Here is a 16,817-nt window from a genome sequence, read left to right as displayed (position 1 = left end):
TGATAGAGGAACCCTCTTACACTGCTGGTGGGAATGTAAACTGGTGCGGCCACTCTAGAAAACAGTATGGAGGTTCCTCAAAAAGTGAAAAATAGAGCTACCCTATAGTCCAGCAATTGTACTACTGGGTATTTATCCAAAGGATACAAACATAGTGATTCAAAGGGGCACATGAACCCCAATGTTTATTAGCAGCAATGTCCACAATAGCCAAACTATGGAAAGAGCTCAGATGTCTATCAACTGATGAATGGATAAAGAAGAGTGTTATATATACAATGGAATATTACTCAACCATAAAATAGAATGAAATCTTGCATTTGCAACGATGCAGATGGAACTAGAGGATATTATGCTAAGCAAAAGAAATTAATCAAAGACAATTCTATGATCTCAATCATATGTGGAAATTAAGAAACAGAACAGAGGATTATAGGAGAAGGGAGGAAAAAGTAAAATAAGATGAAATCAGAGAGGGAGACAAACCATAAGAGACTCCTAAGTACAGAAAACAAACTGAGGGTCACTAAAAGAGAAGTGGTAAAAGGGATGGGATAACTTGGTATGGGCATTCAGGAGGACACTTGATATAATGAGCACTTGTGTGTATATGGAACTGATGAATCACTAAATTCTATCCCTGAAACTAATAATATACTACATGTTAACTAAATTGAATTTAAATAAATAAATGTTTTTAAAAAGCAGAATAAAAGAGAAATAAAGATGCCCTTGTTGTGGGTGGAAGGGCTAAGAGACAAACTACTATCAGACATACAGTAAAAGCAATTCAAAAAGGGTTTTTCAAAATAATTAAAAAATAATACCTACTTGAAGATCAGAGGTGCAAGAGAACCAAAGAGTAATGGAAGTGATAACTATGTAAGTAAATCTAAACAAACAGGAATGAACAATGTTTGTTAAGCAGCGATAATAATACATTCCTAACACATAGCCATATATATGTCAGGAAGTAGATAAATAAAGTTAAACTGTTCTAAAGTCCTTGAATTATGTAAGGAAGGATATGATTTATATTAAACATGATAAATTAAGGAGACAGGTTATAATTTTTAGAGTAACTCTCCCCCCAAAAAATCAAAGATTATATAACTTCCATCCTAATAGAGGCAAAATAATGAATATTGAAAACACACTAGTAACTCAAAATAAATACATTTTTTTAAAAAGAACATAATAGAAGTGAGACAAAAAAACACACAGGATGTTAGATTTAAACCCAAATACTGCATCTCATTAATTCTGAAACACATTCCTCACATATTTAAAATACGCTGAAATTGAGGTTCATCTAACAAAGTATTAATTTAACTGACACCATTTTTCCTTCTTAGTGGTATGTTAATAATGATGTATCTTACAATCAATTACATCTATGCTTAAATAAATACAGTACATTACTAATTACATTAAACATAAGCAAATTAAATGATACAATTAAGAGATAAATACTGTCAAGCTGGATTTAAAAATAAAACCTAAACATATGTTGTTTCAATAATATATCTAAAACATAAGGATAAAGAAAGGTTCAAAGTGAAAGGATAGAAAAAATATACTTTTGACATGAAAAAAAATCTGGCAAAGCCAAATTAATATTAGACAAGATTGACAGTCTAATCAATAAAAAGGAAATGGAGACACAGATTGAGCAAAAATAAAACTGTTCACAAATGATATAGTCATCTATGTAAAAATTCCAAAAGAATCAACAAAAAAAATTTCTGCAATAAGCGATTAAAGCAAACTAAAGCAATGAAATCTTCTTTTTTAGAAAAGAAGATTACAAGTCAGTTGCTTTCTTATATACCAGCAACAATTAGAATATGAAATTAAAAACGCAATATCATTTACATTAGCAAAACCAAAACCAAAACAAAACAAAAATACTTAGGCATAAATCTAACAAAATATATACAAGATCTAGAGAGGAAAAACTTCAAAACTCTGATGAAAAAAATATCAAAAATGACCTAAATAAATGGAGAAATATTCCATGTTCAAGGACAGGAAAACTAAATACCATAAAGATGTCCATTCTTCCCAATTTAATCTATAGATTTAATGCAATCCCAATTAAAATTAACCCAGCCAGTTATTTTTTGAGTATAAACAAAGTGACCTAAAGTTTATATGGGGAGACTAAAGACTCATAATAACCAACACAATACTGAAAGAGAACAAAATTTAAAAAGTGAAAGTATCTGACTTTCAGATTTATCATCAAGCTACAGTAAATCAAGACAGCATGGTATTGGCAAAAGAATAGACAAATGGATCAATGGAAGAGAATCAAGTCCAGACATAAACCCACACAAATACAGTTAACATATCTTTGACAAACGAACAAAGACAATTTGATGGAGAAAGACGGTCCTTAACCCATTAAGAGTATCTGCTGCAGAGAAAGAATTACACTCTTGGTGGGAATGCAAACTGGTACAGTCACTCTGAAAAACAGAAGAGAGGTTCCTCAGAAAGTTAAAAATAGAACTACCCTATGATCCAGCAATTACACTACTTGGATATTTACCCAAATGATACAAAACTACTGATTCAAAGGGATACATGCGCCTCAATGTTTATAGCAGTATAAAACAATAACCAAATTATGGAAAGATCCCAAATGCCCATCAACTGATGAATGGATAAAGATGTGGCATATAGACAATGGAATATTACTCAGCCATAAAAAAGAATGAAATCTTGCCATTTGCAACAACATAGATGGAGCTAGAGGGTATTACTAAGCAAAATAAGTCATTCAGAGAAAGACAAATACCATATGATTTCTCTCATATGTGGAATTTAAGAAACAAAACAAATGAACATAGGGGATAAAAAGAGAGGGGTAAACCAGAAAAAAGACTCTCAACTGTAGAGAACTGAGGGTTACTGGAGGGGAGGTGGGCAGGGGATGGGTTAAATGGGTGATGAATATTAAGTAGGGCACTTGTGATGAGCACTGGATGTTGTATGTAAGTGATGAATAAATGCTACACCTGAAACTAATATTACACTGTATGTTATCCAACTGGAATTTAAATAAAAACTTGCAAAAGAAAAGAAAAAGAACAGTATCTGCAAAATCTTTAGCAAACATCATATTTAATTGTAAAATGCTGAAAGCTTTCCTTTTAATACCAATGTAGGTGACATATGGTAACTATATTTGTGGTGAGCATACTATAATGTATAGAATTGTTAAGTCACTATGTTGTACAGTGTGAAATTAATATAACATTTTATTTTTATATTTTTATACTTAATTTATTAAATATATTTTAATAATATTTTAATAATTTTATATTTAATTTTATATTTATAATATATTTATTTTTATATTTTTATATTTAATTTATTAAATATATTTTAATAATATTTTAATAATTTTATATTTAATTTTTATATTTAATTTTATATTTTATATAATATAACATTTTATATTTATTTGTTAAAAAAAAAAAAGTAAGACAGATGCACATTACCACCACATCTACTTGAATATTGTACAGGAGGTCTTAGCCAGTATAGCCAGGTAATATAAATAAATAAAAGATATAAGGATTTATTAGGTAGAAACACAACTATCATTACTGCCAGATATGATTATATAAGTTAAAATTTAAAAGAATATAAGTGTGTAGCACCAATAGGCCACTAGATATAAAATAAATATAAGAAATCAATTTTATTTTTATACAAAAAATCATAAAGTTAATTTTTAAAAGAGAAATCATTTATAATAGCACATAAAAATATAAAGTATAGGAATAATACTAACAAAAGAAGTTTAAATCTCTATAGATAAACATAAAACGAATTAAAGATCATGGACTTGAAGACTCCTTATTGAAAATGTTAATTCTTCATCAAACTAATCTAGAGATTTAAAACAGTATCAATCAAATCCCCAATAAGACTCTTTGTGGATTTGGATGACTTAATTCTAAAATCTACACAGACAAAGCCAAAAACAGCCAAGACACTCGTAAACAAGTAGGTCAAAGTAGGATAACTTTATACAACCAATTCTAAAGCTGTGATAATTAGGAACTACAGTAGTGATATAAATATTGACTAATAAACAAATGCAGCTGAAGAGCCCAGAAACAGATACATATATTTGCAAACACTTGATTTATGACAAAAATATGCAAAGTAGCAATGAAAGGGATATCTTTTTAACACATGGTGCCAATTCAACAAAGCACTCATACTGGGAAAAAAGCCTGACCTCCACCCAACACAATGCACAAACAGTAATTCTGGGTGGGTTATGGACCTAAATATGAAGGTTAAAACAGATGAAGAGTCTGAAAAATAACACACAAGAATACCTCTATGACATAAGTTAGGGAAGAATTTCTTAAACAAGATACAAAAAGCAATAGTCATAAAGGAATAGATTGACATATATGACTATATCAAAATTAAAAATTTTCACTAAAAGTCACCAAAAAGTTTATAAAGAACTTCTACAAATCAATAAAAATAGTCAATCCAATAGCAAAACCAAGGAGAATGGGACTGAACAGTATCTTCACAAAAACACAAAATCCAAATGGCCTATAAACATAAACAGGTGATTTAATCTAATCTTATTAGTAATTAGGGAAATGCAAAGGAAAAGCACAGTAATATACAACTATATACCCAACTCATTAGCTAAAGTTTAAAGTAGAGAATAACAATTGATGGAGAGATATGCAGTCAGCAATCACTGCACCCCACAATACATCTTCTTCAGCCACGTCTGATTTTAGCAGTTATGGTGGATGATTACCCACAACTTCTACCTCTAAGCTTTTTTTGAGTTGTAACTCAACAGGGGAGTTAAAATCCCAGGGGGCAATCTTCAAACCAAAAGACTATGGAAGATGGAAGCAACAAAAGTGAAAATACATCACAGCTACATGTATCAGGATGGACAAACATCACAAACACATCAACTAAAAAAAGCCACAGTGACAGGAAGCATACTTGTATAATGCTGTTCATTTGCTCTAATCTATTCTATGAAGTGCACAAAACAGGCAAAAACTCAAGTGTGTAGGAATACATATTTATGTGGCAAAACTGTAAAGAAAAGCAAAGAAATGATTACCATAAAAATCAGGGTAAAAGTTAATTAACTCTAGGGGAGAAGGTATAATGGGGAAAGCTACAGAAGGAAACTCTGAGGGTCCTGGTAGTGACTTGACGTTGGTTACACAAATGTTCACTTAAGAAAAATGTGGTCAGCTGTACATTTGTTTAGATTTTGTGTGTTCTTTATTTTTCGTAATAAAAGCGTGTTTTTTGTTTGTTGTGTGTGTGTGTGTGCGTGTGTGTGTTTTAAGAGAACACATCACAAGTTCTATCAGAACAAAAAGGGACACCTGGGTGGCTCAGTGGTTCAGCCTTTGGCTCAGGACGTGATCCCAGAATCCAGGGATCAAGTCCCACATCAGGTTCCCCACGGGTAGCCTGCTTCTCCTTCTGCCTATGTTTCTGCCTCTCTGTGTCTCTCATGAATAAATAAATAAAATCTTTAAAAAAAAAAAAAAAAAAGGAACAAGAAGGTCCAGCAAAAGGTAACCTTAGTGCTTCTATTTCTGTAGTTAGGCACCAAGGAGTCCAATAAACCCAAAGGGTACTCAGTTAGGACTAAGAAACCCTTAGAAAAAACAGGTGAACTCGCTCAGTCTCATGAGGTTGATGAGGTTGTTAAACATCAGAAAGCTGACATGGGGTTACAGCTTTTATAGTTTTATAGGAAGCAATCATCAAAAAAAAAAAAGAAAAAAGGAAAGAAAAGAAAAGAAAAGAAAAGAAAAGAAAAGAAAAGAAAAGAAAAGAAAAGAAAAGAAAAGAAAAGAAAAGAAAAGAAGAGAAGAGAAGAGAAGAGAAAAGAAAAGAAAAGAGAGGAGAGGAGAGGAGAGGAGAGGAGAGGAGAGGAGAGGAGAGGAAAGGAGAGGAAAGGAAAGGAAAGGAAAGAAAAAAGGAAAGAAAAAAGGAAAGAAAAAGGGAAAGAAAAAGGGAAAGAAAAAGGGAAAGAAAAAGGGAAAGAAAAAAGGAAAGAAAGGAAAGAAGAAAGAAAGAAAGAAAGAAAGAAAGAAAGAAAGAAAGAAAGAAAGAAAGAAAGAAAGAAAGAAGAAAGAAATAGAATCCAAGATAAAGGCCAGAGTAAGAGATAAACTTGGCAGACAGGTCAGGCTTTCCTCTAAAAAACAGAACAAAATAAAACAAAAATCCACAAGATGCAACAGAAAACACCACTATTAATAAATCTAGGAAACTGAACTTTAATGAAATTTTTTTAAAAATAGTAACTTTTGTTGCATCACAAAAAAAAAACCACCAACAGCTAAAGGAAGAAGTCCATTTTACCTAGCACAGGCTAGAGCCATCTGCCTAAGGAGGTAATGCCCATAGATCTTAAAGAGTTCATCCAACACCATCTCCCTGATGTCCATTGCACCCTCTGCCCAGAGTACTTCTGTGTTAACGGTGGAAGGGAATGCAGTGCCATCTGGGATAGTTCACTTGTTCCTCAGAAGAAGCAGGCTCTCCTTCATTCACTAGTGAAGGTCTCACTTATGGTCTTTTGGGGGAGTTGGAAAACCTTTTATTCTCTAAGATTTTTTTTTTAATTTATTTATTTACGATAGTCACACTGAGACAGAGAGAGAGAGAGAGAGAGAGAGAGAGAGGCAGAGACACAGGCAGAGAGAGAAGCAGGCTCCATGCACCAGGAGCCTGACGTGGGATTCGATCCCGGGTCTCCAGGATCGCGCCCTGGGCCAAAGGCAGGCGCCAAACCGCTGCGCCACCCAGGGATCCCTATTCTCTAAGATTTTATATTCCTAGATCTAGAAAGCAATGTTCCTTCATTAGAAGTCTTTTTGGACCAAGCCATTACAAGTGCTGCCTCGAGACCACAGCCTCAGTCTCTGTTTGCTACGGATTCATAGTTTTTAAATAATCTGTTTTGTTGTTGTTTTTTTTTCAGACATTTGTAAGTTGTGCCCAGGTTTTTACTGCTGAACAATGCATACACACATTGTTTGCTCACCCTCTCATTACTCCTCTAGAGCAAATTTCCAAATATAAAATTTCTGGTTCAAAAGTGTATCTTTAGGGTTTTAGACACAACCAATCTGCTCCACAGAAAACCTGTACCAATGCTCTTCACACTAGAAGCATGAGGGACTGGCCGGGTGACTTACATACCTTGGTTTCATAGGTTAAAAACAAGTTATTTCATTGTTTTGATTTACATTTCTGTTTAGGGATGTGGAGAAAAAGTTTCACAAATTTACTGACGTTTTCTATTTATGTCTTGTATTACAAGCTACCTGATCATATCCTTTCCTTTTTTTTTTATTTTAAAGATTTTATTTATTTATTCATGAGAGACACACACACACGAGAGAGAGAGAGAGAGAGAGAGAGAGGCAGAGACGCAGGCAGAGGGAGAAGCAGGCTCCATGCAGGAAACTTGACATGGGACTCGATCCTGGGTCCCAGGATCAGGCCCTGTGCTGACGGTGGTGCTAAAGCACTGAGCCACTCAGGCTGCCCAATCATATCCTCTCCTTTGCTCATCTGTAAATTTATATTTTTATTTGAAAAACAAACAAAAAACTTTGTCTCAGACATTTCAAACAGTATTCTTTGCTATTTGCTCTTTCACTGTTTCCTTTATAATTTGAGGGTAGGGTGGGGGAGTGGAAAGGTTTATGTTTATAAACACCTTTCTCTATCCAAGATTATATCCATTAAGTCATTTTCTACTATTTCGTTATATATTTGGAATTTAATGCATACTGTATGGTGATTTTTTCCAAATTCTTAACAAACCATTTGAGCCTCATTTACTGAATAACCCCATCTCAAAAAAAAAAAAAAAAAAAAACACTTTTACTATTTCTGAGGTTTCTACTTTGAGACTGTTGATATGTTTATCATGCATTTAAGTTAATATTATACAATTCCCAAATATAATAGTTCATACCAAAATCCTTCTTTAAAGGTCTTCTTTTTCAATATTTTCTTCACTACTTTTGCAAAATTACTCTTCCAAATTGACTCTAAATTTATTTTTGTCAAGTTCTAGAATGAAAGAAATATACACATATCTGGAACTTGATTGGTATTAATAATAATTTGAGTTAATTTGATAAAAATATATTTCCAATATTTAATCTTCTCATAAAAGAACACTGCCTTTACTCAAATTACATATTCTGACTTTCAGTAAAGTGTGTTCTTTAAACAAATGCTATTTGCTATTAAGTTGATCTCAAGATATTCAGAATTTTTGACAAATATAATTTTTTGGCAAATACAGTTTTTTCCTCACATATTTCAAAGTAGTTGTAACTGGTCTATTGGAAATCTATTTACTTTAAAACTATATTTCTAATACTATTTAATTGGTTCCCTTGCTTTTCAAAACTAGACAATCATTAACATCGTTCACTATCCCCTCTTTTCAAATATTTATTCTTAAATCATCTTCTTATTCATCACACTAAGCTAGAAAATCCAAACCAAGATAAGCTAATGGTACTGATAGTACCATGTATGCCCAATATGTTATGGTCTTTCCTCCAATCTTATCCCCATCCTTCTCCACTGTGTTCTTTGCTTAGGAGGTTGACCTATACAGACTGCATCCAATGAAATGTGCCCAATTGGAGGCACTGGCAGAGGAACAAGACTGATTATTCCTCTGAGTCTCACTCTATCAGGTCACCTGATGTTGGCAATTTCCCTCTACTTCAACTCCTCAATGGTCAGTCTCTCCTACAGCCATAGTTATTTCTCCCCATGATCCTGAACAATTCTCTCCTTTTATATTTTCTACATCCCTACCAGGTTACGTACTTAAGCTAACCCCAAAAAACTCCTTGCCTGTTCTCATGGGGAAAATGGGAGATCACCTTATATTCAAGATCATCTTATATTCATTCATGTTGAAGTTTTAATACACAGTAGGTTTTAAACCTAATATTCATAATACCATCTTATTCAAAATATTTTATAATTAGCCTTTAGACCTCTGATACAAGATTTACTTAGGAGAGTGTTTTTAAATTATCAATTCATTTAGGGTTTTTGGTATTAACATCTAGTTTTACTACACTGTGGCCCAAGAATGAGATCCTGTTGTTTCTTTTTTTTTTTTCTTTTTTTAAGATTTTATTTATTTATTCATAGAGAAAGAGAGAGGCAGAGGGAGAAACAGGCTCCATGCAGAGAGCCCAATGTAGGACTCGATCCTGGGTCTCCAAATCACACCCCGGACCACAGGTGGCACCAAACCGCTGTGCCACCGGGGCTGCCCAACCCTGTTCTGTTTCTGCTTCTTTTCTCAATTATATAAGTCTTTGGCAAAATATATAGTCATTGGCAAAATATATAGTCAATTTTTGTGGAGATTCCTGAACACCTGAAATGAAGATATATGTTCTGTTTGTACATAGTTATATTTTTATCCATTAAATCAACCATATTAATATTTATTTAAACCTCTATAATCTTATGTTTCATTTATATAATCTGTTAGTGATTAAGAAAGCTGTTTTAAAATTTCCTGAAATGTGCTCATTTTCCCTTTACATGCTTTTCACATTATATATTTTAATAACATGATATCAACAATTATGATAAATGTTTATTAATGACTGTACATCCCAAAAATGAAAAGTGATCATGTTTGCCTTATTGTGAGTCTCTTTGTGTCAGGTATGTTTCCTAGATAAAACATTTAATTATAGTGGTTTGAGACCTAATCTGAGAGGCATTCCATATATTAACCGTTATATTTGGCCTTAAATTATTGTACCTTATACTTTGTATTTTGTAACACCTTAACAATATGTTCTTTTAGGCTTTTTTTTTTTCTATGTAGAATATTTTCACTAAAAATTTTTTGTCCTGAGGAGCCTAGCTGGTTCAGTCAGTAGAGCAGGTGACACTTAATCTCAAGGTAATGAGGTCAAGCCCCATGTTGGGTGTGGAGCCCACTTGAAAAAAAAAAAAAATTGTCCTTATGAATTAGAAACGTACATCTTGTTTTCAATTCTACCTTGAGGTCATTATTATGACAACTTAAAATGTAGTCCGACATATATTTCTTCAATTGTCTGTGATTTTATACCTCCCCCACTCAACGGGTTTAATTTTTTTTTAATATTATGTATTTCTTTCAAGTTCCATTTGTTCTGGTTGCTCCTCCACTAAATCCAGTGGCCCACAAACCATTCTTTCCACTGTGTTCTCCAGATCTACTCCATCCTTCTAACAGTTCATCTCTGTCCTTTCTCCCTGCAATCTGGGAAAGCTTATCAAGATTAAGTTGCAATCTTTTTCGAAACAGGCATTACGGAGAAGTTACCCAATCAGGGCCAATGAGTTCCCATGCTAGGACTGAGATAAATTCAGACCTCCTGGATCTACTGTTCACAAGGGAATCCCAAAAACTTCACCCCTGCTCCATTTCCTAACACAGGCAGCCGCAGAACCACTCCCTGCCTCAGTCACCGGGACAAATCTCATGTCCTTTAGTCCTATTTACATTTATTATTATAGGAAGCTGTAGCTGTCTGTGAAGGCCTTTGTCTCCTTCCCATTACCTTATTATGCACCCTGGAATCCACAGTGCATCATCAGCAAAACTCTGATATCCTCAACCTCTTCTCTGAAAGTACCTTTCACTGTCAAGCTCTACTTGAAATTCAGCTATTCTCTGATTTCATAGCTTCCATGAGAATGTTCTCAAGGAGTAGCAGCTTTTCCCCAGAACCCTCATACAACTAGAAATAGAATATACTGTTCTTCCTCCAGATTGCTGCTTCCAGGTCATTCTTTCTTGCTCCTTCCTAAAATCTCCCAGCTCTGAATCTCATAAAATTAAACTATCAGCTACCTTGATTACTAACATCTACCAATCCCTGGGGTTACTGCCTCTCATGTCCTTCTCACTAACATTGTCACTCTAACACTATCCTTGTCTTTATTTTTGCTGATTGCAATATGCAGATGGATAATCCTATTAGTCCCTTGGGCTCTCTCCATGGCTTCAATTCCTGTCCTCCAATAATCTAATCCTCCACCATCCAACCACTCATTTCTAGGCTTTTAGTGGACATCTTACCATTACTATAATTTATAATCTCAATTTTACACATCTTACTTTCCCTGGGTACACCTTTATACTCCAACGTAACTCTCATCCCACAAGCACATCCATTTCATTAGTGTTTCCCTTATCCACTTGATGTCCCCCCTTTCCTAAGCCTTATCCATCTTAAATGTCATGGTCCATCATAATTACTCCTTTGCAAACAGATCTGACTTCCTTGCCCTTCTCTTACTTCATTGTATTTGGCCTAACTACAACCTGGTTAACATCACTCTCTTATGCACCTATGCAGTTGAACATACCTGCCTGAAAAGACACAACCACAAACTAATCTCACTTAAAATTCACAACTATGAATCTCAAGTGACCCTTTAAAACTGCCTTCTAGGGGAACCTGGGTGGGTCAGGAGTTGAGTGTCTGCCTTCACCTGAGGTCATGATCTCAGGGTTCTGGGGTTGAGTCCCTCATCGGGCTCCCCACAGGGAGCTGCTTCTCCCTCTGCCTATGTCTCTACCTCTCTCTCTGTGTCTCTCATGAGTAAATAAATAAAACATTTTTTTAAAAAATATATAAAATAAAACTGCCCTCTACTCCATTTATTCTTCCATTCTACCACATGACTATTTCATACCTTTTCCTATCTCCTGAAATCCCCAATAGCTCCTCCCTAGCCTTTCAACTTACTTCTTACTTCACTGACAAAACTGAACCACAGGCTCCCACCACTACATATATCTATCTACCAGCAGCTACATCCATTTTTTCCTATTACTACAGATACTCTGAGCTTCATTAGAACAAACCCCTCCACTTGTGCCCCAGAACCCACACCCTCTCACCTACTCAAGGTCTACTACAGCAATGTTCCCCTCTTTGTCCCAGATCACCAACTTTACTCCTCCACTAAATTAATCCTATTAGCATACAAACCTGCTGTAAATTCTTCCATCTTGAAAAAAAGTCTAGCCATACTTCTTCCTTTATACTTGGCGCGTTTCCCTCAGATACCCACAGAGCTTTCTACTTATCTCCTTCAAGTTTTTAGTCTAATATCACCTCAAAGAAGCTTACCCTGACAACACAAATTTAAAATTACAACCTGACTTCTACCATCACCACTACTACCACCACCACAACACCTGGACCTCCCAATCTTCTAATCCTATTCTTTTATTTTATTTTCCATAGCACTTATCACCTAATGTTCTGTATTACTGATGTATTTATTATGTTACTAGTTTGTCTTCTCCCATGAAAATGTAAACTCCATGAAGGGCAAGTCTTTTTCTAATTCACTAAGATATTCCAAGTGCCTAAAACAAAGTCTAGCACCTAGTCAGCACTCAATAAATACTTGACAAGGGGCACCCGGGTGGCTCAGTGGGTTAAGCATCTGACTCTTAGGTTTCAGCTCAGGTCGTGATCTCAAGGTCTTGAGATTGAACCCCACGTCAGGCTCTGAGCTCAGCATAGGGTCTGCTTAAGTTTCTCTCTCCATCTCCCTCTGCCCCTGCCCCCTGCTCACTTGCACTCACTCACATGCCCTCTCTCTCCCTCTCTCTCTAATAAATTTAAAAATCTTAAAAAAATAAAATTTAAAAATGAACAAATAAATACTTGATGAGTGAATGAATAAAGTATGGATCCATTCTTCATTGCTTCTTACACCATTTTAAATTCCACTATAGCACTGTTTCAGGACAAGCCTTTCCTAACTGCATGCCACTGTTTTCATCTTAGTCTCCTTTCTTACCTCATGGCTGAGTATTCAGTTCTTATTCCCTGAATTCATGTCTTCTTCAACTTCACTTCCAGCCAAAGCAAATGCTAAATTTATTTCCGTCTCCTACAGAAAATCTTTTACAAACATAAGATTCTTCTTGTGAATATAATTACTTTTTTTATTAAATATAGTTTTTCTATGTTCTAACTTTTCCATACCTATTTTTCAGCCTAGTATTTGCTCAAAAACAGATAAATCCTGCAGCAAATTCTGCTTGAATACTTTCCTTTACACCATAATTTAATGAGAACTGTACTTTCAGATCTGAAGATAAAGAGCTGGCTAAGAGCAGTTATTATTATTCTTTCTGTGCTCCAGGAACTTGAGGGAGGTAGGAAAGGAAATGAACACTTGGGGCTATGGATATTCCCCATATGAAATTTTCATTTGTGTTTGGAAAAGATGAACACCTTCCACAACTAATTTTTTCTCTGACTCAACTTCTACTCACATATGCATTGTGACTATGTCCAGCTCTCTATTTAGCATTTCTGCCTACTGAATTAGGTAGGAACCTTGTTCCCTTGTGACAAATCTGCAACAAAAAGAAGCCCAATGACTCAATGGTATTTCACCTAAAGACTCTCTACAGTGATTACTTTTGAACCCTGGCAGAGAAAGGGGCTCTAAGATCACAGGCTCCGGATCCAGACCTCTTGACCTGAAATCTCAGCTTCAACACTTACTGTGATGTGTCACCTCACTTTCTTCATCCTTCACTAGAGATACCCACATCTCATCAGGTTTCTGAGCATTAAAGATTAATGCATTTTAAGTGCTTAGAACAGTACCTAACACGTAAAAAACATTCACTAATTTTTAACTCTGCTTTCTCCTCCTTTTTGTCTTGCGTCCCATTTTTACCTATAGAAGTAGAGATGTTAGCACTCTGTCAAGATCTCTTCTATTTACAGTGACAATGAAGTACTTTCTCAAGAAGGGATTTATGAGTAAATACTTCATATAGTCTCTCAAATCTAATCCAACCTGCACTACATCTGATAGAAATCTTTTGCTAATTCCTAATTCAGAAGTAAATTTTTCCATGTTCTTTTTTTTTTTTTTAAAGATTTTATTTATTTATTTATTCATAGAGACACAGAGAGAGAGGGGGGCAGAGGCACAGGCAGAGGGAGAAGCAGGCTCCACGCAGGGAGCCCGACGTGGGACTCAATCCAGGGTCCCCAGGATCAAACCCCGGGCTGCAGGCGGCGCTAAACTGCTGCACCACCGGGGCTGCCCAAATTTTTCCATGTTCTTATATTCTTTTGATGTGTCAATTCACACAAGAGTGTAGCTACACAAATGTTTCTTTCTTAAACCTCTTTAGAATCATTAATTTAATTTAAAAATAGCACATTGGTATATTGTGTAATTAATTTCAGAGGAGCCAGGAATAATTTTTCTTTCTTTTTTTTTTTTTAGGAATAATTTTTCAACTTAACATGAGTACATCACAAAATTTAAGAAACACTTATCTACGGTACCATGTTAAGAAGAACAAGAAGAAAGAATTCATTTACTCACGATGCTCCTGAATTCATGATGCAGCTCTTTGCTCCACAAAAACAATCTCTGCCATCATCATGATTCATTCCAAGGTTATGACCCAACTCATGAGCAACAATGGATGCAAACGTCTCCACTGTGATTTGCCCAAACTGTCCAAACACAGGAAAGTACTAATTAGGTTTCTGAACAAAAAGGATATGTTTATTATTTTTTCCACAAGAGGAAATTAATCACTATGATGATGACAGTCTTTATGATAAATCATGCAGCAACATCAGTCTTCAAACATTTCACTAGGAAACTGATATGACACAGAGGTAGATCCTTTAAGCAACACACCAATTATTTCAGCACTAATAAGTTATTCACAATGATTTATGGGAAAACAGATTCATGGTTCTAATTTAATTTTCTTGAATGGAGTTTTAACTTTCTCGTCCATAAAAAGTAAGGGGCTAATAAACACGTAATATTAGAAAACTTAATCTAGTCTCTAAAGAAAGAACACGTCTACCACTTCTACCCGAAATAGTATTTTAAGGACTGGGGGAGGAAGTGTGCAGTCAAATGCACGACACTGTTCTTTTTTTTTTTTTTTTTTTAAGAATTTTATTCTTTTTTTGTTTTTAATTTTTTTTAAATATTATTTATTTATTTATTCATAGAGATGCAGAGAGAGAGAGAGAGGCAAAGAAACAGGCAGAGGGAGAAGCAGGCTCCATGCAGAGAGCCTGACGTGGGACTCGATCCAGGGTCTCCAGGATCACGCCCTGGGCTGCAGGCGGTGCTAAACCGCTGCACCACGGGGGCTGCCCCATGACACTGTTCTAATGCAGATGTCCAAAGGTAAATATCAAGAACAAAAACATACCACGTTAATCCCGCCTGCGTGGCTCCTTGAACATACTGTTCCCACAAATGCCATTCCCGCAGTCCCACCAAAACCTTTCTTCCTAAATAAAAATACAAGGTAAAAGTTAGAAAATGTAGTTGGGAGGGTGAAAGGAACAAACTGCTCTTATTCCTTTGGATAAGCTTAAACTGGGCTGGTAGAACCCACAACAACTGGAGAAAAACAGCAGAGAACATTGACATTTTAAAATCAGAATACAATTAAGTCTTATTTCTTTTTTATTATCAGAGAATGAGACTAATATCACAAGTTCATTTTTTAGACAACTGAAGATATGTTTTAGATACCAAACCAAGGTTTTTTTCCTACTCTCTAGATGAAAAATCTTCCTAAAACACATTATATTTACTTATTCAAAAATTATAACGAGGAGGGGCAGGTAACACGTGCAATGAACATACACACACAGGAGGCTGCAGGGCAGGGAGTGCAGGGGACAAAAGAACCACAGGGGGTCTCCATGTGGCTCCCCGGTCAGTCATCCCCAACACACTTGTATCTCAGGGCCTATTTTCTCCACCTGGAACTCTTTTGTCCAACAAATACTCCGAACTCATTCTCTCACCTCCTTCTCTCGCTTCTCTCATTTCCACAAGTCTTCTCTATGAGGCTTTCCCTCACCAATTCAACCTGATTTCTCTGATACTTCTTTATCTTGGCATATGCCAGCTATTTATTGAGTAGAAAAGCATAATAACAACACCACAATGTACTTAAAATGTTCCATAAGCCTTCACAGGTACTTTACAAAAGTAACCTCATTTGATCCTGAAACCCTACTAGATAAAAATCATTGTGCCTGCCCACTGAACAGTTTAAGAAACTGAGGCTGTGGGAAGTTGTATCTTTAGCTGTTAGGTCACCAAGCAGGGGTCTGGCATACTGCTACCTGATTCCATATTTACCACCCTAATAGCTATACCATCCCAGCCCTTTCTGCCCTGTAGCCAGGTAAGCATGTTCTAATTAGGGTGAAATGCAAGAAAAGAAATCTGTCTTTACATCTCCACCTGGAGCTAAGCCTACAATACAATAAAAATTGTGGCTACTAAGTTTCTTCAAACATTTCCTGGACTCTGAGTCAGAAAATGAGCTTCACTGGTTGTAACCTTAATCTTCCAGGGAGACATGCACCTACAGGAAAAATGAGGTACTTATTCCTTCACATGATGATAGGAAATTAGAACCCAAGACACTGTGTTGTATATCTGGTTCCAGATATCTGTATATCTGGTTCCATTATCACAAATTTATAGATGACAGAGGCCACATGACAAGCCAAGGCAGGCAATTCCTTCAGGTGAGAAAGGCAGATGCCAGCCCCTTGGCCTACAGTGGCTAAGACAAAGGCAAGGAGATGGAGAATTCAGCCTTATGCATCATCTCAGGCAGTGCTTCTCAAACTATCAAGAGAGAAAGGCCAATAATTTTCGCTTTAATTTCCAATTCACCA

At 35.5% G+C, this 16,817-nt stretch overlaps 1 protein-coding gene across 1 annotated transcript in view; it reads right to left on the bottom strand.

Moving 5' to 3' along the window:
• Positions 1-16,817, bottom strand: part of ADAM9 (ADAM metallopeptidase domain 9) — a 137,989-nt gene that overhangs the window by 79,745 nt on the left and 41,427 nt on the right. The window contains exons 10-11 of the mRNA XM_072776525.1: positions 15,323-15,404; positions 14,467-14,600 (exon numbers count right to left, since the gene is read on the bottom strand). Of these exons, the coding sequence (XP_072632626.1) occupies positions 14,467-14,600; positions 15,323-15,404 (216 nt within the window). The remainder of the gene's footprint in view (positions 1-14,466; positions 14,601-15,322; positions 15,405-16,817) is intronic.

The sequence above is a fragment of the Canis lupus genome, chromosome 15, assembly GCF_048164855.1.
Source record: "Canis lupus baileyi chromosome 15, mCanLup2.hap1, whole genome shotgun sequence".
Taxonomy (NCBI): Eukaryota; Metazoa; Chordata; class Mammalia; order Carnivora; family Canidae; genus Canis; species Canis lupus.
This window is presented reverse-complemented; position numbering and strand designations above follow the sequence as displayed.